Here is a 27,433-nt window from a genome sequence, read left to right as displayed (position 1 = left end):
AAAGGGGTATTTTTAGGGTTCAGGGTCAGTTTTCAGTTTTTGGGTAAAGGGGTATTTTTTGGGTTCAGGGTCAGTTTTCAGTTTTTGGGTAAAGGGGTATTTTTAGGGTTCAGGGTCAGTTTTCAGTTTTTGGGTAAAGGGGTATTTTTAGGGTTCAGGGTCAGTTTTTAGTTCTTGGGTAAAGGGGTATTTTTAGGGTTCAGGGTCAGTTTTGGGTTTTTGGGTAAAGGGGTATTTTTAGGGTTCAGGGTCAGTTTTGGGTTTTTGGGTAAAAGGGTATTTTTAGGGTTCAGGGTCAGTTTTGGGTTTTTGGGTAAAGGGGTATTTTTAGGGTTCAGGGTCAGTTTTGGGTTTTTGAGGTACAGGCGTGCAGGGTAAAAATAAAATAAATTTATATTTAAATTAAATCAATTAAATGAAATAAAAAAAAAAATTACATTAAATTATTACGTTTTTAATTTATTTTAAATGTATATGTGTTAGTTTTAATTTTTTAATTATGTTTTAATGTTTTTATTTAATATTTGTAAATTTATATGTATTTTAAAATTATTTTTACATTATTATTAATATATTTAAAAAAACGATATTTTTATTTTCGATATTTTTGTACTACGATATTAATTTTTCGATATTTTTGTACTTACCTTTATGAAGATAGGACTCCGATATTTTTGATTTCGATATTTTTGTGTCGATATTTTTGTATGTAGATATTCTGTCTGTCGATATTATGTCATAGATTCGTTTTTGTTACAGGGCCGTTTTTGCAGCATAGCTGCAAAATCGGCCCTGTAACAAAATCGGCCGAAAACCGGCCCTGGCAAACAGCTCAGCGGCACCCACAGCCCCCCAAGGGGGGGGAGGTGGCCGAGCACTTTGCCAGGGCCGGTTTAGGTTCCCCGTCCAGCCCTGGTGGTGACAAGGACACAGATGAGGAGTGGCTCTTGGCGGTAGGCCGGGACACAGGAGAGTGATCCAGCAAGCATCAAATTTGATAAAATGGAACCAAGTGTAGCATCTTCCCTATAATGTGCAAGACACCATAGGAACCCAAAGCACAGTGCCTACTCACAAAGCGCCTTGTAACTGATTCAGGAAGTCTCCTTCCTGCACTCAGACCGTGCAAACCATCTATTTAAGACAATTGTTTAGTTATATATTAATTTCCCAAGACTTCATATAAGAAGGCTTGCTTTTTTTTTTTTTTAAACAGAGAGCTTTAGTTAGAAAAATGAAATACAACCAAGTATACATAATAGAAATAAAGTCACAGAATATCGGTTAGCAATAATTGAGTTAATATCCTATAATGAGAAGAGAAAGTTTAAGAGAGGTCAAATAGTTGCATTTAGAAAAAGGATTGTAAGGAATGTGGAAAGAAAAGAAGGAGAAGGAAAAGAAGAAAGAGAAAGGATACAATAATAGCATGGGTATGTAAATATGTAATAATACATAGGAAAACTCAATATACTATAAAGAGATATCAACCTCTTAAAATGTAATAGCTGTAATAATGCTTTAAAGAGGAGAAAAAGGGGAAGGAAATTATATAGCAATAGGTAACTAAATACATAGGATAACAGTAAAAAAACATTTTATGGAGTTTTGGAGACTTCTTCCAGTAGAGGGTGGTGATGGGAAGATTTGTGTGCAGATGTGTCTAGGAAAATAGTGACCGGGGACCAAATATGTTCTCTTTTCAGAAGTAAAGACATAGGTGAGACATATGCATGATCTAGTCGATGATTATAGCAAACACTATACCACCAAGCCTGAAAAGAAAGTTGCATAGATTATTTCCAATTTTTTGTATTTGTTGGAAAGCAATTGCAATTAATAAGTCAACAACATCCATGTTACAAGAAATGGGGTGCCTATGTTCAGAAAGAGTGCCTAGAAGGCTTGCTGCACCCTTTCACAATTTTTGGTTGAGTGTGTGGGTCAGGAGCTGTGCCATACTCACTATTCCAAAATGGCAGCAGGTTAACACACATTGCCAATTATTTTTAAACATTTATAAACATAAAAAGGTAAAAGTAAGAATGAGTACTGGGAGTATGATAAGGTGCCAGAAAGCAAGATTCTCGCCTCCTATGAAAAATAAACCTTAAAGCCATACATTATACAGAGTATTTGTTTCCCTTATGGAATAGTTGAGATGGTCAAAAAAACTTTAGGAAAATGTTAGAAAGTTTAAGCATAACATGGCAACCAACTAAAAGTTAAGGTGTACAAGATCTGAAATAGCTTGAAGAGCCACAAGAAGCTGGATTTACTGCTAAAAGTCTTATAAATGACCTTCAGAACTTTTAGCAACCCATGTTAGCTTCTTTGAACTCAAGCAAGTACTCCTAACTTTGGAAAATACTGGGGCGCTGGTCCCCATTGGTGTGCAAATACAGAACTGGGTGTAAACGCTTGCATATACACCCGGCTTCTTGTACCAGTTAAGATCAGCAGTAGGCAGATTGCAGTTCATATAGGGCAAAATCTGCTGTTTAAATAGTCCCATCCCTCAACACCCAAGTACTGAATATGTGTTGGTGCACCTGTTTCATATTAGTCCCTTAGAAGGAGTGAAGTGTCAAGGTCCTATTGTGTGAAATGTGGTCTGAAACTTCACATTTCTGGAGGGTCTGGGACCAGATGTCAATAGCAATCAATTCTCCTTCCTTCTCCCATATTTGAGCTGGGCACTAATGTGTGATCTGATAATTTGATGTGCATGAAAAGCTAGACCAATTCTAACTCATGCTGGCCATCCAACTCCACTCCTTTCTCGCCATAAGAAAATCCTGTGAATAAGAACCCTGCATGTTGTGATGGGCACTGGTATATTAAGCACCGATATTTATTTGGGCCAGGAATTAAATCCATTGTCCAATAGCTAGATGCCTGTACAAACATAAATGTGTATGAAACAAAAATAAAGGAAATGCACTTTTCAAATGTATGAATTTTGACACATTACCCTTATATTGATCCAATCATAATTTCCTTTTAAAATGAGGGGAAGAATTGACAGCTTGCCCAAATTTAAGGCCTCATTTATGGCATTTTGCCATAGGGCAGCAAGGCACCCTGCTGTGCTGCCCTACGCCAAAGTGAAAGGGCAGGAATGCACCATATTTAGGCAAAACGGTGCATTCCTGTCCTTTCTGCCTGCGTTGGCGCCGTTTTGGCAGCCTAGCACCAACTTAGGCATCCTTGCACCATTAGGCACCCTTGCACCATGGTGCAAGGGTGCCTCCGTTGCAGGCAGGATTGTTTTTGCGCAGGAAGAGGCACTTTCCTGCACAGAATCATTCCTACAAGATGTGTTCCTCTCTCCATGTGTGCTGCAGAATGCAGAACACATGGAGAGAGGAAAAAACGAGGAGAAATTAACGTATGTTTCCTCAATATACTTCACCACTGGAGGTGGATGGATTTGACGATTCTCCAGGTTTACATCACTTAGTAAATCTGAGGCAGCGTCAAATTGAGTGTGTGTTGCGTGGGAAAACCCACTGCAATGCCCATTGAGCACCTCCCAGGCGCAGAGTAAGGCGATGCAGTAATTTGCGCTGCATCACTTTACACATGATTTATGAGGTCATTCACAGCCATGCAGGATGGCTTTGCGTGGCTTCATACATATTTATGAGAGCCCTGCATCATGCATGTGCCACTTTACATGGTAAAAAAGTGATGCGAGCTCTCATAAATAAGCACCTTAATTTGTGTACCTCTGTAAAAGGCAGACTTTATATCCCTGTTCAAGTACACCGATTTTATGTATAAATAAAAGAACTTAAATCTTGCAACCTAATAATTCCATTGTGGTATTAAAAAGTCGTTTTTTATTGGAAGTGTTTTATCCTAGCAGATTAGTACTGTTTTACAAAAAGTATCCTAAAGGTGTAGGTTAATGATACAAAACCATGTTAATTTCTCAATAAATGTTACCTTGATAAATCTTTCCACAGAAAGTGGATTACCAGCTTATTTTTATTTTAAAAAATATGGCCTCCACGTGCAGTTTATGTATTTCAAAGCCCAAAAAGGCAGTATGCGCCGTATGTATTATTAAATATGTTCACACTCACTCCAAAATATGACATAAATGCTTTTCAAGAAGCATAGGATTTAAAACATTCTCTCTCTGAAGAAAACCATATTACAGTCCGCAGGCATCAATGCTCCTGTCAACCTGACAGGCAAGAATCAACCTAATTCCTCTCCTCCCTATCGCACATGCATTGTGTTTACATGCACAACATGACTTAGCATTTGTGAGAGCCTACACACTAGCAGGTCCTGAACCACTAGAAAATATCATGTTTGAAAAGATAGCAGAGAGCGAGTGCAACAATTATTGTGTGCCTCTTCATCACACACAATATGCAAGTGTTTATCTTTAGATGTGCCTCATTTGGCAGGACCATGATCCCAGGAGAGAGAATTCACAGCCTTACAGATTGGGGCTGCAGAAATATGATTGATATTAGAACATTAGCATGGCGGGCACTGCATTGAAGAGAATGGGGTGGCTCAGGGCTAATAGTGGCTGGTTTAAGCCTTTTGCCATAACATTCCAATGTTTTTCTTTATGTTTCTTCCTTTATTATTTAGAACATTCTACTCTCCATTAGTGGAACGTTCTAATAACCTTATAACCGCTCTGCCTCGGTGTATATCGGTTGTTAAAGTTCCAGTCTGTCATTATAGGCCCTCACCTGTGGCTTTGGCCTATAACTCTGGTTCAGGGTCTTTAAAACACTGTGAAGCCCTCAGCAGAGTGCTATAAGACTATATTACAGCTCACTGAAGACAGATCCTGTAGCAGTACACATTGCTTCTAATTTCTATGCCAGAGCGTACTAACTGACAAAGGTGACTAAACAGGTTTGAGGTTGACAGGATTGCAAGATATTAGAACTCAGGTGGCCATTTTGAATCACACTTTATACCTCCACATTGTGTATTCTTCAAAAGTACAGATATGAAATACATACAGCTAGATTCATGAAAGGGCCGTTTTGCGAGTCTTTAATAGCGATTCATAAGGAATCGCTATTAAGGACTTGCAAAACGGGATTCATGTAGGAATTGCTAAATAAATTGCGATTCCTACACATTCTTTATTTGCGATTAGCAAATTGCTAATCGCAAATAAGGAATAACTCCCCATAGGAATGAATGGGGAGTTATTCCTTATTTGCGATTAGCAATTTGCTAATCGCAAATAAGGATGCAATTTCAAGGGTGCCAGGGGTGTCCAAAGGACACCCTGTAGCACCCCTGAAATGAAAATTTACACAGGTGTTGCATCCACATGCAAAAGAAAAAAATGCACTAAAGTGCTTTAATCTATTTTTTCGCTATTTACCACGAAGTCAGACTTCGTGGTAAATAGCGGCCAAATATTGCGAATTCGCAATTTAAAATTGGTTGATGAATTGCATTTAAGGAATCTCAAATAGAGATTCCTTAAATGCAATTCCTCGCACAATAGCGAATTCTATAATAGCGATTATTGCATTTAGGATGATGAATCCCAAATGCAATAATTGCGCTCGCAAAGGGCCAGATTCTCAGAATCTGGCCCTTTGCGAGCCGATTTTCGTTCGATTAATCTGGCCGATAGTGCTTTAAAAAAAAATCATTTTATTTTATTTTTTATGCTGGTAGTGAAGTACAATATTGGGTTTGCAAACTGAATGCTAACAAAGCCGCAGAATTATCAAAATACAATGTCTGATTCAAAAAATCTTTTTTCGTGAACGTGACCTACTTCAGATCCAGGTGTGATGTAGTCCTTAATTTCTGGGGGTATCTCATGCTTACTGGTGGAGAAATTACTTGGGAAATGAGACGGGAATGGCTTCTCGCTCACTTGGAGCAGAAATCCCACAAGGGTTATAGACTGGAAAGCAGTACTGTTTTGATTCGCTTTCTCATTCCCCCATACTGTGTCAGGTTTCATAAGGTTTTCTGTTGGCATTTGTGTTTCCCAGTGGGTTGGACGTATCTGTTTTGCTTCATTTGCTCGCTGGCCAAGTAGACTGTTTCTTTGTTTGTCTTGGCCTTGGGTAATAATGACGCATTCTGTTGTTATAGTGCTTTGAACTGAACAGGTTTGTTGCTTTATTAGAGATGTGTTCAGAAGCTGTCATTTATTTTTCTCTTTTATACATAGTACTTATCCTACCGTGATTCCCCAGTTTTTCTTGGGGGCATTGCTGCATAAGGTTGGCATTTCTGTACAAACTACCAGTTTTTAATGTACACATGCTAATGGACTCCATGTACTGGCGACACTTACGGGGCATGATCCGCAACATGTGTGGCACCGCTTCTGGGCAAGTTACTTTCAGAAGTGTTGGAGATGCGACACCTAAAGCACACCAAGGAATATCTAAAGGAATTTAGGGGCCTCCGGAAAAAAAAAATCGCGGCCCTTTGCTTGGATTTACATAACATACACTCAGCAACAATGGTCGAATCATTAACAACACTCTTTCTTGGCCAGCCCGTATCTGGGCCCAGAGCAAATGGTCTCCCCCAGCACCAGAGAGACCGAAAGACTAGCGGCCTAGACAAGCCCACTGCATGTGGTGCGATAGACAGGTGTTTCACAATGTTGGCTTGTGAACATGGAGAATGATTTGTTTGTTTACTACATTGAAGCCAATGCTAAGAGAGGAACAGGAGCTCTGAGCCAGGTGGCACTAGGCTGTGATTGTGATTACACTGGTTCAACAGATACTTCATGTGTACAGTACAAAAATGGCGGAAACAATTAATGCCTCATTGCACAGCAAAATGGCACATGGCCAACCCGTCAGAAAAGCAGAAACAATTGTCATCCAATCACGTTTCCTGCCCGCAATGTGTGTTGTAGTTAGTCTGTCATCACCAGTCAGGCTCTGGTGCTGATGGGTGCTTTTGTTCACTGTACTACCTGTGCTGTGTGCAACAGGCATTCGGACTCACTAGGCAGCAGACTGGGATTGCACCTCCTTTCATCAGATCCACAAGGAGGATGCAATCACGGAGGGAGCACACAATGCCTAACTTTATTTTAGCGGTCCATGATGAAGAAAGGCAAGGCCTATGCACTTTGAAAGCTTAAAGTGCTTGCTCAATCTAGCCGTAGCAAATAGATATTTTTAATTTACCTTCTCTGTCTCTCAGGCAGTGGCAGGCTGGCCAGACAGCATGTTTTTGCTTAAAAAAAGCAATTAAACATATTGTTTATTTTAAGATTTTAGAGAGCCCAATGAAGGGGCCCTTTGAATGGTGGACGCCCTGAGCCATAGCCCACTTGCCTGTTCCCTAAAGTCTCCGAGCACCTCAATCCATAGACTGCGACTGGGTGTTGGAATCACCTAGTCATTGTTTTTATCTCCATTTGTGTCCTGTTCCTTCTGTAAATAATCAAATGACGGGTGGGATTTGCCTTCACAATTAAAAAGTGAATGTTGTTTTCTTTTTCACAAGGCTGCCACGTGACTCTATGGCTTGTGGCACCATTAGCCAGTCCTAGCTTTGCAACACACAATATATTTAATTCTCAAGTGTGCAGTTTGGCTAAAAACCCCAACAGCAAATGATATTTGCTAAAAATCCAGAATTGGCTAAAAGTGTCACACATGCTATCAGGTAACTTGTTAGCTACGTTTTACAAGGTGGTCTAAGCCACTTTGAAAGATCGGGCTTGCTTGTTTTACAGGGAAACCAGAAGTACACTCTGTTCACATGTTTTGCCATAGTTCACACTTTCATTCACACCATGCATTAAAATAAGCACAGACAATGTTAATACTTTTGGCTCATGTACAGTGAAAAGGGTTATACCAAGCTTCATTTGCACTTGACATTCGAACAATAAAAGCAGCTGTAGTGCAGTCTTTCTCTCTCTCTCTCTCCCCCCTCTCTCTCTCTCTCTCTCTTTCTTTATCTCTCTCTCTCATACACACACACAACACAGACACACACACACTCTCACATATCATGAGTAACATATTGAAAGCTTTCCTCCTTCACAGAATAGGTAGAACAGGAGCATCAACAGTGCAGGCTTTTCTTCTTCAGAACAGGTAAATACTGGGAAACAAAGGCGCAACATCCCTTCTTCATAGGCCAGGTAAAACAAGCATCTGTCTCTCTTAGGACATGAACAACTGGGGAAGCAGCGGTGATTACACCTCAGAGGAAAGGTACAAATCAGACAGAACCAGTAATGGCAGGGACAAAACGACCTTAAGTCTCTCTCACAGAAGGCAGACACAGAGCCATTGTCCCGTCCCTGCAGAACAGAAACAAGCATTGGCATAGCCAATAGGTCTCGCTTTTGGGACCTTATAAGTGTTTAGCCATGCAACAGTTGATGTTGTTGCACCAAGGATATTGTGCTGCATAACTAAATACTTATAAGGTCCCAAAAGCGAGACCTATTAGCTATGGTGGTGGTACTACGTGATGCAGCGGTTGTACTTAGTGATGCTGTGGTGGTGCTGCATGATGCTGTGGTGGTGCTGACTGATGCTGTGGTGGTGTTGAGTGATGCTGTGGTGGCCCAAAGTGATGCTGTGGTGGGCCAGAGTGATGCTGTGGTGGGCCAGAGTGATGCTGTGGTGGCCCAGAGTGATGCTGTGGTGGCACTGCTTGATGATGTAGTGGTGCTGCTTGATGCTGTGGTGGCACTGCTTGATGCTGTGGTGGCGCTGCTTGATACTGTGGTGGCGCTGAGTGATGCTGTGGTGACGCTGAGTGATACTGTGGTGATGCTGAGTGATACTGTGGTGACGCTGAGTGATACTGTGGTGACGCTGAGTGATACTTTTGTGATGCTGAGTGATGGAGTGATGCTGTAGTGGCCCTGAGTGATGCTGTGGTGGGCACGATTAAAACAGGAGCACTGATGCTGAACACTAATGTCTGTGCATTATGTGAAACATTTCCCCTTCCCCACCAACTTGCAAACAGAGGCTGAGGCTAAGCATGAGTACATTGTAAAATTATTCATACTCGGCAAGCATGAGCACATGAATGCAAACAAACCCATTGCTCTGCCCGCAAACAATTGATTTTTACATGTTGTCGTCACTGGCGACTTAAGCACCTCATCTTGCACAGGTGACCTTGCTCTTATTAATAAACATAAATCTTCTGCAGCCTTTTTAAGTTTATTACCCCAATTGCTATAGCAACGATACGACGATTGAGCTGCATAGTTTGGCACATTCTAATTTATTTACATTCTCAAAAGGTACAGAAAGAGACAAATCTCCTTATTTCGTAATTTGATAGAATTCCGCAAAAACCCTTTGTATTAAAGGTTAGTGAAGGGATCAAGCTACTTGGGAAAGTGAAACACTTAGAGAATGTGTAAAAAATACACAACAGTGTTTTGGCTTACTTTAGCTTTTATTTTATCCCAGGGTTCATGTTTTTATTGCTGTATAGCGGTGAACCCTGAGCTCAACAATGAGAGAAGAGGCAGAAGGAACATAATGGCATGAAAAAACATACTCTTGTTAATTAACCTTATCAAATGGCATGAATAATAATTCCGAGTACCATGCAGTAAATTAGCGTAATCTCGGCGAGGCCCTGTAGTTGATGTTTTTTTAAATTTCTGACCGTCTTCTGTTAGTTCTGTGCTTCGCGAGAGTGCAGGCGCCAACCTTGAATGTCTTGTATGCTCTATTCCTGCTGCTGTGAATACATGCTGTGCATTAAATTCTATTTAAGCCTTCCGGCTACACACCAATAAAAACAATATTATGATGTATTAATTATTCTTTAAAGCTTTGTAAAGTGTTGCCCGTTTACTGGTCATTACAAAGTGTAGACTAGCACAAAGGAGATTGCGGCTGACAATAGACGTTCAGAGGTGTGTGTGATCAAGCGTCATGCAAATCGAGAGCCCGTATAAAATATCGCTACCATGTACATCACAAAGCATCAGTCGGAACAGTCCCAATTGTTGGGGTTTCTTAACCCCCTCTGTTAACATTTAGCCTTCCCTGTCGACCTCAGAGTTCACCAGTCTGGAAACGATAAACTCATATGGAACCTTTTCCAATGTTTGTGTACTGAAATTTCTTGATTGTTCTAGTGTGAGGTTGCCAAAAACAGAGTCTCAATGTGATGTGTGACCGAACATACATTTTTTTTTGCTTGTTATACCATTTAATGCACTAATAAGCTGTATATTTTGTGCATGGTACATTTGAAATTATGCTCGACACAACAATGAACAAATGGAGGACTTTGAAGAATGTTTCCACATGCTTATGTTTCAGGGCACACACAGCCCCGCTGGCGTCTGCAGTACCCTACCGCGGATGCCGGTGGCTCACCTTCGACATTGTCCATTGCTTTTTGATGCCGCATTTCTCAGGTGCAAGTTTATCAATTAAAACTGGATTCCAGGAAAATGAAGGAGTGCGGGGACGAGGGGGGCGAGCGGAGCAGTTGATAGAGGGTGAGCTGGCTTTCTGTTAAATGAAGGAGCGCTGCCAGTAGCGACCGACCGTAGGAGCTGGAAAATGTACAGAAGGGATCTAGAGAGAGAGAGAAGCATTAACAATGGAGAAAACAAGTGAGAGGGGTGGGGGAAGTGCACGTGGGAGCTGGAGAGAGATGTGGACTTAAATGAAATGGTTCGGGGGCGGAGAGGATGAGGGGGAAAAAGGTGGCGGTCGTATTGCAACTGATGGCATTGGCCGCACGGCAGTAATTGTAACGCCACGCAGCCGTGAAAGAGAAAGTAATCGTGATCACGATCGCTGTGAAAGTGAAAGTGATTGCGATGACGCACTAAAGCACGCAAGGGATGCGCGTGCAGTAGCGCTCGTGCTTGTGCGCATTAGCGCAAGCTGGTGACCGCTTTGGTAGCACTTCTAAAAGCCGCTACTAAATGTCTCTATGCAGCGCATGCGCGCTGACTCAACGAGACCTAAAACAGGACGGTAGCAGCACTGCAAGCTTCCATCGCTCATTAAATGCACGCATAGGTATTGATTGCATGTGGGTTACCAACAGAGTTCTGAAAGAAGTGCTTAATCTAAAGTAATTATTAAGCTAATATGTGAATGTTGCCAATATAGAGATCGTAGGGAGCAAAAGAGAAGGAAAGCCAAAAGCAGTATAGAGGTCCAGATTTTATTGTTGCCGTTTTGTTTTTTGTTTACAGATATGCCCAGCAGGCACTTGCCTCTCTTCTCCTTTTACACAACAAGCTGGGAAGGTCTCTGTATAAGCAAAATATGGTATCAACCTTTGCGAGCCTAGACTAATGTCAAGTATACATGTCAATAATAACAGTAGTACCTACAGGAATCTATAGTAGTAGTATCTACAGAAAATAACAACATTTGGATTATAAGATATGACACCAGGGGTTGCATTATACATGAGGCGCATCCTCCTTCATTGCGTTGGGCGCACCTTAAAAAAGGTGCGCCCAGTGCAATTAAGGAAAATGCGTCCTATTATGATAAATGTGCTGCCCTGGGTGCAGCACATTCATATGAAAAATGGAGCCACTGCTTTAAAGCCACTCTGTTTTCACAGTGCAGGTGGCAACCTACACTTTGAAGGGGGAATTAGAGATTAGGGATCCCCTTGGGACTGCACTCACTTGCAATGGGATGTCTGGCCACAGGGCCCCTCCAGAGGGCTGCTCTCAGGGGGCGCACAGACAGATCCGTCCTGCACAAAGTACCCCAGGGGCACAATGGGCTTTGTGCCCATTGTGCCCCCTGGGGGACTTTGGTATTTCAGACGGGGCAGCAGATTCTCGTGCGTCCCCTTCTGTAATACCAATAGCAAAGCGCTATCTTCATGGGGTGTTACCTAATTTGCATGGGGGCATGCCCCATGCAAACGAGGGAATCCCTTTGCCTCTGTGCCCGTGCTGTATTACAGATGCGAAAAGAACTATTGATGGACAGAATGCAGAACAATGTCATACATTCACCCCAGTACAGAGATGTGGGCCTGAATCCATCTTTTTTTGCTTACCATGCCATTCCAGTTTGGACCCAGCCATATGCAAATCAGTCTTGACCCTGCACCCAACGGGAACAGTCCAGCCCAAACTACCAGGCCAGGTCCTCCCTGGACTGGAAACAAGCATCCTAGGACTGGTTTCGGGGTTTCACCCCTCTTCAGCCAGGATTGCTTGATTCCAGTGGCATGGTGAGCATGGGACTCACGTCTGAGCATACCCGTGCCACTCGGGGTGACAAATGTGAAAAGAACTATTGATGGGCAGAATGCAGAACAATGTCATACATTCACCCCAGTACAGAGATGATTTTTTGCTCACCATGCCATTCCGGTTTGGACCCAACCATATGCAAATCAGTCTTGACCCTGTGCCACTGGGGTGGCGTAGTGGGCTATAGAACAATGGATTTAATCCAGATCTTTTGACTGGGGGAGAATGTGTGTATTGTCTGTATTCCGTTCATCATTTGTTTGATGTAACACTTTTCGCCCTAAGTGTGATGCTTGTTTCCGGTCCAGGGAGGACCTGGCCTGGCAGTTCTGTCTGGACTGTTCCCATGAGGCACAGGGTCAAGACTGAATTGCATATGGCTGCGCCTAAACTGGGGTGAGGTAGTGGGCAAAAGAATGATGGATTTAACCCAGATCTTTTGACTGGGGAGAATGTTTGCATTGTCAGGATTCCGGTTATCATTTGTTTGATGTAACACAACAGTATTACAGATGCGGGCGCAGAGGCAAAGAAGCTCTCAGATGAGGGAAGACCCGAGAAGAAAAAAGGCCAACTTAGCTGTGGCAACGTGTATCTGGTAGAGACAGTTAAGTAGATAGTCTTGTGCCCGAGAAATAAAGTGCAACATTGTTCTAATCTGCTCAAGATTGTGCTCTGCTGCACCAGTGGGCATGTCTGACATGTACAAAAGTTATAATTTATTGAGTCGCCCGCAAGCTTGTTTCATGTCCAGGTAGGACCTGGCCTAGCAGTTAGGGCTGAACTGTTCTCATGGGGAGCGGGGTCAAGACTGATTTGCATAGGGCTGGGTCCACACTGAAATGACCTGGTAAGCAAAAAACAATGGATTCGGGCCCAGAGCTCTGGACTTTCGGTGAGTGTTTGACATTGTTCAGCATTCCGTCCATTAATTGTTCTTTTTGCATTTTTAGAAAGTAGACATTTTCCTACCTTAGCCATTTGATGCCTTCTGCCTGTTTCTGAATAGACGTCTGGGGTGGGTGGAAGTTGGGTTTTGTGCAGTCCCTCTAGACAGCCATACACAAAGAGCTTAGGTGAGGTTGATGGGCCATCCTGATGGGCCCTCTTTGGCATGGTGGAAAGGGAGGAGCTGACACTTACTTCTGAATAGGCTTTGTCCTGAACCCACACATACGACTGCATACCCTCTCTGTAGTGTGTCTGGAGCCAGGTCAGGAAGGGCTGGGCCACTTCAAAGGCACAACTGGGTATAAGTACTGGACCTCTGACACCACGGAGTACATGTCTGGACCTGTGGATACTCTGCCAGGAAAAAGGACTTCTGTACGGCTGAAAAGACTGGCACTATGCTGGACTGCTACCCTGCTGGACTCCTGCTCTGCTGTGCTGACCTGCTGCCTGTTGCCCTCCTTGCCTGAGAGAGAGAAGGATTGGACCTGCATCTTTCCAACCCAGAACCAAAGTAACTCCAATGGGTTGCTGGTTTTGAAGTCTCAGGGATATCAAGACTTCTAACTCCCTTGCTATAGCACCTGGACTCTGGCGCATCTTTGCCTTTGCGCTGACGCATCACCTTCAACCTGTGGTTCAACAATGACACGTTGCCTCTTTGCTTCCTGCATCTCGGCTCCTTCAATGTCGCAACTGAGGTACTTTGCAGGGGGCCCAGCATGGTCCAATATCTGACCTGTGCTCCATTGTGGTCAGACTCAACTTTTGGATTAGGCCCAGGCTAGTGCAACGAGATAGCACCAACTCTTTAAAAAATCATAACTCCGGTTACACTTACTGGATTTTTGCTGTTTTGGTCTTGTAGTAGACCGCGCGTTGTTACAACATTTCCCTTCACTGCTGCCTGGTTTTATGCACAGTAAGCTGTCTAGATGGACACACAGCCTTCTGTAAGAGCTCTTGCTCTGCTGTATTGCCTGGCATCAATCACACCAATATCTGCTCAAACTACACAGGCAGCGGCGGCCAGCACAGGTATTAAGGCCGGGGAGAAGTGAGGGGAAGTTGACAGACGTTGGAATAGGTATAATTAAATAAATAAATAATACCTATTCCATCATCTGTCGGCTTCCCCCGCTGAGCCCCACCCCACCCCACCGCACTTACCTTTGCCCGCCTCTGGTGTACACAGGCAAACTTCATAAGGCAGCATGGACATTAGCATTTAAGGTCACAATGCCTCATCACAAAATTCATCCAATTTGGAGTGGCCATATACAGAACTAGAATTTGGACATCTTCCTTACGGTCAGGCTATACCTCTAGTTCAACCTTCTCTCTTACTTTCTCCTGTCTGCTACTACGATCTCCTTCCCTGCCACCTAGGGCCAGATCAATGATTTTAACCACCTCAGATGAAGGTATACTTCTCTGTACTACCCCTTTTATCAAAAGCGGGGAATTTGATATGTATACTAGTAACATGACATTCCTTTCTGGTGACAGCCAAGACATCGACTGAGTATTCTTTTCCCAAAAAATGTACTTGCCCTCCCTTCTTTATCACACTCTGTCCTCTATCTCTCAATTCTCCTCTCTAGATATCATTTCTCTCTTCCATTCTCTTTCTTAAAATCCATGCTTCTCACATCTTACTCTTTCTCAACCTCTTACCCACCTTTCTCGGTTTGACATCCCCTCCTTTCTCACTCTCCTGTCTCAAGCTTATTTTTTATGTCTCTGCTTCTTCATCCTCAAATATTCTTCTTACACTCCCTCCCTCTCACTTTCCCTTAACTCACCACATGCATACCCTGTACTCTTCTTGGCTGTCATCTTTCTACTGTTTCACATTAATTCCTCACAGTGTCTTTTTATATATGTTTTAGTGTTGCATTTGTATCAAACTTTCATCTTTATGATCTGTCCCATGCATTATTTTACTGCTGCTTTTTTCAGGAACCATTTGTTTGTTTTCCTTCAAGGCAGGGCCCTCATCCGAACTGGGAGCCTCTTCACCAGTGCCAGAATATTTCCGACACACAATGCAAAGTCACCTGTGAGAAGGCTGGATATGATGTATATAAAAAAGACAAAGCCCGTGTGAAAGCAGCTGTGATGACGCAGGAGTCGCCCTGGACAGAATCGGAGGACAATTTCACGTTCGCTTTCGATGGTAAGTCACACATGTTCATCCTTTAAGGCTTGGAGGGACTGCCAGAGCACCTGGAGTGATCAATCAGTTTAGTAAGACTGCTTTCTGTGGCCCAGAACTTTTCAAAGACATTAACCAATTTGGTCTGAAGTGCCAGATGAAGAGTGAGTGGGTGGATAAGGACGTCTCTTCTTATTGCTGTGTCTTGCTTCAGGCTAGTTCCCATCTTACATCCGAATATCCCTACCACATGTAGGGAGTCTCAAGCAAGGTTTGGGAATTTAACGCCACCAGGGAGTCTCACACCCATATCTACTCCTACGCCAAGGAGTAGACTAGAGGGTATGGGCCTTTGACCCTTAGATGAGAATGTCTCGGTCTCAGGTCAGAGCCTCTTCCTCTGACGTAGCGCCAGCGGGATGGTAGCTCCCTGCCTCTCTCTCTGTCTCTTTCCGACTCTGTTTAAATCTCGCGCTCTCTCTTTCTTTCTCTCATTGTACATTATTGCAAAGAGTCAAACAAGAAGATAGATCACTAATTAAGCTGAAGAAGAGGTCATTCTAAATGAGAAAATGGCAAACGATGCTTAATGGGATTCAGTCAAAAAACACGAAGGAATGTAAGGAATTTCGAAAGCTAGTACAAGATGTAACAGGCATGGATTCGATAAAAGTAAATTGAATTGTCCCTGAAACCCACTGGATGGAATTTCTGGTGCAGAGATGTAGTAAAGGGTATAATGATCATCCCATAGTAGAGGAAATATGTGATGAGGATCTCTTGAAGAGTATACCAGTTAATACAATTAAAGTGCTGATTAACGCAGTAATGCTTACCAGGACAATTTACCTTCAATGTCGATTAAGGTTAATAGTGACTGGTGGTCATCACTTTTTTTCAAATATTCAGAATGGTAATAACTACTGGCACTATGCCTGAAAGTTGGAAGGAGGAGTTACAAGAAACCCATATTTAAAAAGGGTGACCAAAATGTCCCCTCGAATTATAGGCTTATTAGCCTCTCTGACCTGAGATTAAAAGTGTTCTCATAACTTTTAGGGGAACGTGTAGGCATTATGGATTTTACACCGGTAGGGCAAGGGGCGTTTAGGAAAGGTCACTCGACCACTGACCATTGTTTTCTAGCATTTGATTTTGTAAATCGGGATATTCTGTGGGACCAAATGAATAATTAAAAAAATCATGAAGGGATTATAAATATTCTGAAGGAACTGCACAGGGGTAATTGTGCAAGGGCGGAAGTATATCAGGAAGCCCTGCTATCCCAAAAAATATTAATCAATATTGGTCTGTGAAAGGGCTTTGTCTTGGCCCCCACTTTGATTGTCTTTTATTCATTAGAGCTACCCCACATTTTATTTGGAGTGTGTGCACTTTCTCCCTAAATGAGAGGATGACACATACCTTGTTTGCTATATGTTGACAACTTGGTAATCATGGATGTAATATCAATAGGACTACAAAGTAAATTGGAGGCTGTCACCATATATTGCGATAAGAAAAAATTAGTGATTAATATCAATGGTTTATTAATAGGGAAAGGGTAGATTGAGTTACCACACATAGGTACTTTGGTCCAAATTTCTCTTCAAATCTAGACTGGAAACCACATCGGAGTTCTAATAAAGCAAATGCACTTCCTGTAACCTTGGCAAGTTCAATAGGGACCAAGGGGGGTTTGACATGACCCCGTTTTACAAGCTTGCAAAGTGATGGTGCAAGCAAAAGTTCTTTATGGTGCAGAACTCTTTTACATGAGCGGTCATCATGACTGGGATAAGTAGGAGAAAAAATGGCAATAGTGCATGTTTAAACTGGTTAAATTGACCTCTGGCATCCTTAAGTGAATATAAGTGAATATGTGATGACAGGTCAACCACTATCGCCATTTTTTAATCTTGTCTTACTTTTCCATTATTAAAATTGTTTAGGATAAGTAAAGACAATTTTAATATTCACTGTGTTATTGTTCACTCACTGCACATTCCAACAAAACCCGCTCCACTGTAATTCGGCGTCGCAGCACACCCGAGAGGCACTTAGCCCTTCGGGTGGGAACCCTATGATGAATCATGTCACCAACTAGGTTGGTGAGTAAGGGTTCTTTTAAAACACAGTTGTGACTCCTGGGGTAAGCAAATTATTTGGAATCACTCTTTAATTGTTTATTTATAGATTTTTAAAGCCCATTTTAATGAAATACATGAAATCCAATATCAAAATATGCCAGGCATCATTACAGTCTTTATGTGCTTTCATTTGAGGCAATAAGTGCAAAAGGGACATTTTTACAAACAATAGGTAAGAATATTAAGGGGCGGTAATTGATTTGGTGACTTTACCTACTCATATTTTAACGTATTTATATCCTGGATCTTGGCTAATTTATAATAGTGGGATGAGTGTTTTAATGATGGTATATATGCTTATGTCTTATCTTTTGGATAGTATAATGAACTATGGTACCAATAAACGTATTTAAAACTTATCTTAGGGCAACTGCACCACTGACAAGAGTGCCTCTCCCTAATATATCTGATTTTCTCATGTTCGCTGTGACAGCATATCAGACCCTTAGATCAAAGTGATTATCTGCCTTGTGGACAAAGATCTCTGCCTCTATGCAGGCTTGTCTCTCTATAGTTGCAGCTTAGAAAAATGGTCTCTACATTCCTCAAATCTTGGTGTCTCTCTTTCCAAGTTTGATGCTCTTCTGATCAGAGTGTGGCCATACAAGTAAGTTCATGTGTACCTCAGATCTCACCTGTTTACTTCCTGTGCACCTAAGGTCAGGATATGTCACACCTGGTTAACTCATGAACATTTGAGCAAGGTTTCTCTGTTCATTGACACCTAACTAAAAGGTGTCTCTCACTTAGTTCATCTGTATCTTAAATCAGGGTCTGTGTCTCACCAGCTAGTTCATCTGTCCCTTAGGCCACGAGGTCCTTCACCAGGTTATTCCTGTCACTGGGTAGTTTCTCCACAGCTTACATTGGAGTGTGCGTCACTAGATGATGTCTCACCCAGGTTGATTATTCTGCCTTTCATTCAGCATTCTTCTCCCTATGGCATGCCCATTCCACCTCAGATTATCAAGCTCTCTTTCTTAGATAAGGGCCTCCACTGATTTATTTCGGTGGAGGTTATGGCCTGATTTAGAGTATGGAGGGCATGTTACTCCTTTAGTCTAGGATACCCCTCTGCAATATGGACATCCAGACCAATCCCAGGCATATGGGTTTCCTTCCAACAGAGCAGGGGCAACATCACTGAGGCACAACCAGGGACTTGGAAACACAAAGATAGCCTAGTAACATATGTGCACAACACTGTCTCTTGATGCATATGGTAGGTTCTAAACTGGAACAGGACTCACAAGCTATACATCGCGAAGTTTGATGGACAATGTTTTATAAGGCTGATTCAACTGTTATCAGTAAAATAATTCATTTCCTGTCTCCCCCTCTAATAATTGACATGGGAGAATGCAAGAATGTCGGACATCCTTGAATAACATAAAGGCTGAAGATTGTCATGGTGTGCAGTGGATGCACTCAGTCTTTGATCAAATGTTTCAAGTGCTTAGAGACAATGTACCTTTTTTATACAGTTCTTACTATACTTTTAAGCCATCACCAGGCTCATCAATGAAGAGAGGGAAGAGAACAGATGATCAGAATAGCACAGTCTTCATAAAAGTTCCATAGGTACTGCTCTGTTCTTGGTTGCTGTGGTAGTTGATTCCAAAACTTTGCTGTGTAATGAGCAAAACCATTTCCATTTGAAGTTCTTGGTAGTTTCTTAGTACTTTAAAAATCTTTACCACTTTACCTAGGCTGTTTAGTGTGTGTGCATGTGTTTGTGTGTGTTGTCTTCATTTAATCTTCAGGTAGTTCAATGTTGTACCATAGATGGTGACCTACTTCTTTTTTTAGCCCCCTACCTTGAGGTACTCCAATTAAAATGATCACTATTGAAAACACCACTGCATCAAATAAGGTAAGTAAGGTTAAACACAAAGTAGAATGATGGATTAAAGACAAAATATTTACACTTGAAGTAACAATAGATTTATGGGTAGCATTAGGGTTAGGTTGCCATTATTAATTTAATTTAGTTTAATTTAAATAAATTAAGGGATAGCCTTGGAATTTCCATTATGGCTATTGCTGGACTTGGCCCACTCTGAAGGGTCACCCCCAAATGTTTTGCCTTCACCCACTTGTTTTCTGAATCTGCTTCTGCTGGCTTTTAGGAATCTGTGCACTTAACCACTGCTTACCAGTGTTAAAGTGCTTGTGTCCTCTCCTTTAAACACATTAAGATTGGCTTACACCCAAATGACACAATTAATTTACTTATACGTCCCTAATAAAGTGGTACTACATGTACCCAAGGCCTGTACATTAAATGCTACTAGTAAGTCTGCAGAAATTATTGTGCTACCCACTAAAGTAGCCTTTTCAAAATTGCCACAGGCCTGTCATTGCAGCCTGTGTGCAGTTTTAAACTGCTAATACAAACTGCCAAATAAACTTTTTGCTGGGCCTAAACCTCCCTTTTTAATGCATATATGTCACTCCTAGGTTCGGCCTTAAACAGCCCTAAGCACACAGTTGTTTGGTTATAGAGAATAGGAAAATCTGGAATGTTCCTTTTCAGATTCTTTGAAAAAACAATGGCATTGTATTAAAGATTGGTTACAGAGAACAAGAAAATCTGCCCTGAGGAAGTCCTTATATAAAAGGACGAAACGCGTTGGCTGTGTCTTTGGCTGTGTCCTTCACTGTGTTCATGTACCTATTTCTATGTGCAAGAAAAGAAGGAATAAAAGATGAAGTTTTTATAAAACAATATCAACTTTCTGATGTCTTTTACTGTTATTGTGTTGTAACCTCCGTGTGTTACATGTTTTTGTGAAATAATCACATAGTATATACATAATGATAAGCCTATCTGTTTGTGCTCCTCCTTTCTGGTTTTATGATGTGCTAAATTGGGGCTTTGTGAACGATTGGTCTTGGGATTGAGCACTTTTCAATTTAAGGAAACAACCTTGAGTGCGGTGTAATTTTGTCACAATCGTTCAACTATATTTTGATGCAACCATTGTTGGCCATACATAGCTTCAATGACAATTGTTCCTGTTTTAAAAACTACCTGAATGGATATCAAGGTTACTTTACTGACCTCAAGTCCCAAATCCCTACTGTTTATTTTTAGTGACCTTCACAAACCCTATTGGTGTCATTTTTCATCACTGGGTATTTTCCTGGTCCCTATAAACCTGGTTGGACTAGACCATACTTTAGAGAGCACTAGAGATATTTTCTCCAATAGATGATATATGATTAAATATACCTAGGGTACACCCAGTCATCTATTTATTTTAAAATGCCCCTGGTATGGTGCAGGGTGTTATAGATTGGGTATGATTTCCTACACCCTAGTAATCAGCAACATGTTTCTGCCCTCAATCTGTAGGCAACTCAGACTCTGGGGTTTTGTTCGTCCCTACATCCTGAATGTTTGTACTACCAGTCAGGGCTCTCTAAGACAATACAAGATGGACAACATAAATAAGCAAAGTAATGCAGGCTTACTTGCCTATCGTTGGAGCATGTATTAATGCCTGTTTATCAAAAGGGATGAGAGATCAATGAATAATTTGTGCATTTGAACACATAATATTAAAAACAAAGAACACACTTTTTTTACACTGAGTAGTTGACAGACAAAAACATTAGCAGTTGACAGACAAAAACACTGCTTATCAACATGCAATATGAAATGCTCAGGACAAGTAATGCGTTGTGTGAGTGTGTTTTAAATCATTGTATATATACACACAGACTTAGCAACCTTAGAACATGCTGTGATAAAACCCTGTAGCTATGCTTACCCCAAAGGGGGTTTTAAAGGAGCTTTAAACATTCCTTTAAAGGACAGGTCCGAGGTCATGCCCCTGTAGCCACACTTTATAGTAGAAAGGTTACATATTGGAGGCCAATCACAACTATACGACCCTCTTTTATCTTACTTGTTTACTAAATTCCACTGCATCATCCCATGCATATGTGTTATTCCGCGTATGTATCTATGTGGATGCCAGGAAATGTATTTTTCTTTCAGCTACGATGCATGGGTCTACTTTCTGTCCCTGTTATCATGTGTACGTTGTGTACATGCTTAGGCCTTTTATACCACAAGGCTAATGGGAAATGTAGTTCCTCCCTCATTATTATTAACATACCCTTATTGGTAGATTTCCATAAAACTAATGTTAAATACTGGAACCACCGGGCGCACTTATTCCCAGCTTTATTTCTAGGTTGTCCACACTATCACTCCTTTTACTGGATACAGTTGATGCTCCAATCGTGCTCCTATTACTTTTTTGTGACAAATCTCTTTAGCACATGTCGAGTCCTTAACGTTCTGTTATGGAGTAGTAGCTTTAGGAAATACTCTGTGGTACCATTTTTATCAATTATATTCAAAACCATCTACAGTCCTGCAGTCAACAGCAACAACACTCTAACAAATTGTTTGATCAGCATATCTTACTTATATTTATAAGGTGTTCACCCTATGGAAATTCCCAGAGGGAACACAGGGCCCATGGAATTAAGTAGAGCCCATGGGATTTCATTGTTGAGGAGAATTTGATAGGTTCACACCTATAGATCTACATTTACTCTCAATCCAATAAGGTTCTGGTCATGTTACCATTATGTAATAGTCTCTTAAATACTCTCCATCTAAGGTATTGTTCCTTGCGCCCAGCTTGTACAAAGTGAGATTTCATTTTAGTTGGTATGGCTTGGCACCTAATAGTGATACAATGTCAAATAATCCCCTGTTTAACTTTTCTAGTAGTCATTCCTACATTTTGAAGTCCACAGGGGCATACAATCAGGAAGATAACTTTGTTAGAGTTACAATTCGCATGGGACCTTTGTTCTCAGGGGTGCTCTAGTCCTAGGTCAATTCTAGTATTGTGTGTAGTAAGTCCACACATTGAGCATTGGCCACATGGTAAGTGGCCCTTTACCTGTGGTAAACTCCATAAAGTGTTGTGGTCCTATCTGTCGATTCTTCTAGGTCTTGTATGGACAAATACGTCTCTAATGCTAGTTTTACGTTTAACGAAAAACATTGGTTTCTCAAAGTTGAGGCAATTGCTATTTAGTATACTTCAATTTCTATTTATGATACTTCTCACTACATTGGAAGTGTTGGTGTAGGAGGTTACACAGATTCCTTGCTGTGGTTCACTTCTGGTGATGTCTGCTACCAAATTGTCTCTATGGTTGTATCTGGCTCTCCATTCTGCTTTCATTACTAGTGATCTGGGGTAACCTCTATCGATCAGTTTCATACTGAACATGTTGGCCTTGACTCTGTAATCAGCGAAGTTAGATCAGTTACACTTAATCCGAAGGAATAATCCTACTGGCAGGCTTTCTGTAAGTGTGCGTGGGTGGGCGCTATTAAAGTGCAGCAAAGTGTCCTTAACTGTGGGCTTGATGTCGATCTTCCCCTCTCTAACCCAATCCTTAGATCAATGACAGGTAATACCTAATGAGTTGTTCAAAAACTGTCTCCTCAATTCAAAACCATTTCTTTTAAGTGTTAGAATGACAAGGGTCATAATGAATTCCATCAGGAGTTTTCATAGCCATGGTCTGGTGTAGAAGTTATTCAATGGTTTTTAAGCTTCCATCGTGTGGAATACTTTTGTATGGTGCGTCCACATCTATGTCTACTAAATATTCCATTTTGAGATCAAAATGTATTCCCTTTTATAGTGTTAAGCAGGTGTGAAGTGACCTTTATATATGAAGCAATTTCAACTAGGTGCCACTGGTTGTGGCTTTTGGGCAATGTGTACAAGTATGGCAAAAGAGGATTTTAAGTTACAAGGAACTCTGTCTCCTTTTTTGTAATGCACTCCTGTTTGTATGCCCTAGTGATCTTTAATGTGTACCTCTAGTTTCTTCATTGGTTCTGTTGTAAGAACTTTGTACTGATTATTCAGCAGGCTAGTGCAATTAATCAGGTATGTCTCTTTGGTCTGTATAACTAATGCCCCACCTTTATCTCCAGGATTTATGACGATATCATATCTCCTTTCGAGGTTCTCAAGAGCTACTCTCTACTTAGAAGTCTGGATATGGTAATGTATTTTTGGCGTATCTAAGTCTTGGATCTCCCTTACTATTTCTTGTTCAAAAGTTATAACCTCAGGAGGCATGATTGTGGTAGGAGGGTGGAAAAAGGACTTTCTTTTGAGGTCTGTACTATTGCCATCAATCGGAGAGACTGAAGAGTCCCTGAAGAGTGTTTTACTCAAAGTTTTCAAAAGAACTCAGCAACTCCATATCATAGCTTGAATATACATTTAGTGGGGACAAAATCAACACCTTTTTTCAAAACCGCCATTTCTTCCTTACACAAAATAAATGGAGCGAGATTAACTTCACGATCTATATCCTGCTGGTCTCTTGTTGGGATTATTGGTCCTTGGACTTGCTGAAGGTTGTTACTCACTAATGTTCTTTCTTACCATACACTCTTGTCTATTTGCGTTCTCCCTTAATTGCTTCATCCTAAAAAAAGTTGGTTTTCCTGGAAGAAAGGTGGGGGGAGGGCGGGGCAACTGAACTTGGAGGTCCATATGGATTCAGCCAGAGTTATATTGGTGTGGAGTCAGATAAAAATACCAGGTATTGAATCTTCTTCCTCTTTGCTGCATGTGTTTAAACTAGGCACTATTGTTTTAATCATGACTATTATATCCATCTAAACCAGAATGTCCATATTTCTTTTATTGGTTTCAGCAAGAACACAACATTATACTTACAGAATGTTTCCCACCAGCCCCTCACTACCCAAAATGTGTGTATGCTGTAACAATTACATTTGTCATCTTTTTGCAAATAGCACCTGGCAGTATAGGTAATATTCATATCTGACCTTTATGCACTGTGCACCTCAATATTTCCATTTCCATGCCATTCAGTCAACCATATACTTGTCCGATATCCTGTTCCATTGCAGGGTCCTCCATTTCCTGCTTCAAGCAAACTTTTAACATATCCCATTCCGCATGGCCCCTCTCACTGTATATGAACTGGTGTCAAACCCGACATTCGGCCCATACCCATCTCGCACATTTTTACAGCCATTGTTTTTGCGTGGGAAATCTATTATGGTCTGGTACTTACCTAGATCCCCTACTCTACTACTGGACTCTATAACTTATGGGGAATAGACGGCACCTCCCTCCCCCTGGCTACATCATTGAAACTACACCATGTTTGGATTGGGGAGGGTATAACCCCCTCAGCCGTATTTATTACAATTAAAAAACATCTTTAAAAACATTATGTACAAAACATTATGCAGAAAGTACAGATACATTGATAGACAAATGTTGTTACGGGGCTAACCTTAACACAGTCTAAAACACAAGACACTCCTACCGTAAATCTAACAATGCATATATTTACTTTCTGCGTGTCCCATTTAGAGCCTACGGCAAGGTCAATGACAGGCAGCTCCCCTGATCTCAGTGTACTCCCAATACTACTCCCGGAGTAATGTTGCGCAGGGGGTACAGCTTGTCGGACGGATACTTTCCCTCAGGCCCCCCCTACGTCCTGTGCCTTCAACTCCATCACCGGGGCTGCAGACTTCTGTATACTGGTGCCTTGATGCACATGCGCATACGGGGTTGGCCCCAGGCCCACTAGGAAGGATGACTCCCCTGGCCCTCGTGCCCCAACAGCCTACTTACCAGCTCTCACTGCTCCTGGAGTTACATGGTGCTGACCTCTAAGGACGGAAGGCTCTGCTTACCAATCATGTCCTTACCGCCACAGGCCAGCGTAGTTGCCCGAATATCTGGCCTCCCCCTCACCCACAAGGAAGGCCATGTACTGCGCCCCATACTCTCCACCCAAGCTCGGATGTCATCCATGAAAGCCTGATTTCCTCTGTGTGAGAGGTGCCCCCGTCCTGAAGAAAAAACTGCTCCCCCCTGATGTATCGGTGTCCTATTGACCTCAATCTAGGGGTCCTGAATAGTTTATCAAATTTGTTGTTGATCCGCTTTACCCCGTGATTCAATGCTCTTACTGACTTGCCCCTCCTCCACTGGAACCTAGGGATCATGTGAGACCATGCGATTATCGACTGAGGACACTTCTTCGCCAACCACCCCACCTCAGTGAGCAGATCTTCCACTAGCACCCTCCGGCCTAGTCGGGTCAAGTCATTACCCCCTAAGTGCAGGATCCCGATTGCAGGTGGTCCCTTACTTGTCTGTAAAGCGCTGTTCACCAGCTCCCTGAATTGACCTACGCAGAAGCCACCCTGTCCGAAAAATGATATCCTAGTCCCCAGCTGCTAAACCCTGACCTTAAAGGTCCCTGAAAAGAAAGATTTTAAACAGCGGACATATGAATGCCCTACAACACAAATCTTGAGATTCTTGGGGCGAAGAGTAAACTTGCGCCAACACCTCTGTTGTTTGCTTGATGTTTGTCGTCCGACGTTCCTCCGGTTGGCGCTGTGGCTTTTGGTTGAGGACAAATGCAGGCTTCTCTCCTGAGTCACAGAATGAAGAAACTGCAAGTAACGCGGAAAAGAGAGCCCAGGTAAATACATTGCTACACCAGCATGCTGAACACATAACAAACTGCACCTAGCAGTATCTCATAGTGGACTATTCCCTCCTCTCTGAGTCACAGGATGAAGGGAAGACGCAATTTGTATGTAAAACAACTAGTAACACAGGCTAGAGCATGTGCAGCTGCACATATCTCTTAAAACAATGAGAAGACCACCTATCAATCCACATGAGACGCTCATCCCCCAGCCCTCTTGCTGCCGCTTCAGTGGCTGCCCCTATCCTAAAAGATTGAGTCCCAAAGTCAGCAGTGTCTATCCCAGCATTCTGCAATGCCAGAACCATGACTCTCTTGAACTGGAATATAGTGAGGGGTGACCCGCCTCTATGTATCAAGAGAGGCCCTCTTGTGACTTGTGAACAATGGGCCATAAAGGCCTCCATCCTGGAAATGGGGCAACATGCATTGTTCCCTGCCCTGTGTAGTACTATGCTCTCCCCCTTCCCTCCTGATCAGTTTTGGACTTCTGTACAGGAATCAGTATGGAATCCCTACCTAAGTTTACGTGTCCTATCTGTAGGCCACCCAGCAAATCCTTCTTGTTCCTTGGCACTAGTTCTCCTACCCTAAAAGCCCCATAAAATGCAAGGCAGAATGCTGCTTGAAAAAGGACCACTTTACCTGGGGAAACACAAACTTGCGGCAGGGCCCCCAATAGTACCCCTAGCGTTTCAAGTCCTATGGGTCTCCTTACATCTGGCTGACCCCCCTGCAAGCGCTGCCATCCTTTCAGAGCCTGGCACACTACAAAGTTCTTCGTGGGATCCCCCCCTTCCCCTTACTTTTGCAAAAAATGATATTGCTGTGATATGGCTCCTTGCCCCTGCTACTGTGCGTCCCTGTTCCCTCATGAAAGCAAGATATGCCACCACTGACTCAGTATTGTGTGACGTGTGTTCCCACTTCTCCCCCAAGAAAAGACAAAAAAGCCCAAACGCCCCTTCGTAAGCACTCCTGGTTCTGGGCGCTAGGCTTGCTGCCAAGAGGTTTGATAATCGGGGGCACCAAGCTGCCAAATCTTTTCTGGGAAAGTTGTTGGGTGCACCGCTGCCTCTGGGATGTGTGACCTGAATGCCTGCATTTTAAAACGAGACAATGCATCAGCTGCATGGTTCAAAATACCTGGCACGTGTTTAGCTTTAAAAGGGTCATTGAATTTCATGCATTGCAACACAATCTCTTTCAACAAGCGCAGCATCATGCTGAACTTAGCAGTTTGGCTATTAATGCAATCCACTACTGCCATGTTGTCAGACAAGAAAATTACAGACTGGTTCCTCAGCCCCTCTTCCCAGACGGACAGTGCCACTAGGATTGGGAAAAGTTCTAGGAAGCTTATGTTGCTTGTGAGCCCAGAGTCCCTCCACCAACCTGGCCATCACT

General features: G+C 42.2%; 1 protein-coding gene across 2 annotated transcripts in view; it reads left to right on the top strand.

Annotated features, from left to right (window-relative positions):
- IFNLR1 (interferon lambda receptor 1) overlaps nucleotides 1-27,433 on the top strand; it is a 336,403-nt gene that overhangs the window by 152,869 nt on the left and 156,101 nt on the right. For both annotated transcript variants that reach the window (XR_013608730.1, XM_078681256.1), the window contains exon 3: nucleotides 15,160-15,350. Coding sequence is in view for 1 of the 2 variants with exons in the window: in XM_078681256.1 (XP_078537382.1) it covers nucleotides 15,160-15,350 (191 nt within the window). In the remaining variant the exon portion in view is untranslated. The remainder of the gene's footprint in view (nucleotides 1-15,159; nucleotides 15,351-27,433) is intronic.

The sequence above is a fragment of the Lissotriton helveticus genome, chromosome 3_1, assembly GCF_964261635.1.
Source record: "Lissotriton helveticus chromosome 3_1, aLisHel1.1, whole genome shotgun sequence".
NCBI lineage: Eukaryota > Metazoa > Chordata > Amphibia > Caudata > Salamandridae > Lissotriton > Lissotriton helveticus.
The sequence above is the reverse complement of the archived record's forward strand: the minus strand, read 5'-3'. Positions and strand labels throughout refer to the sequence as shown.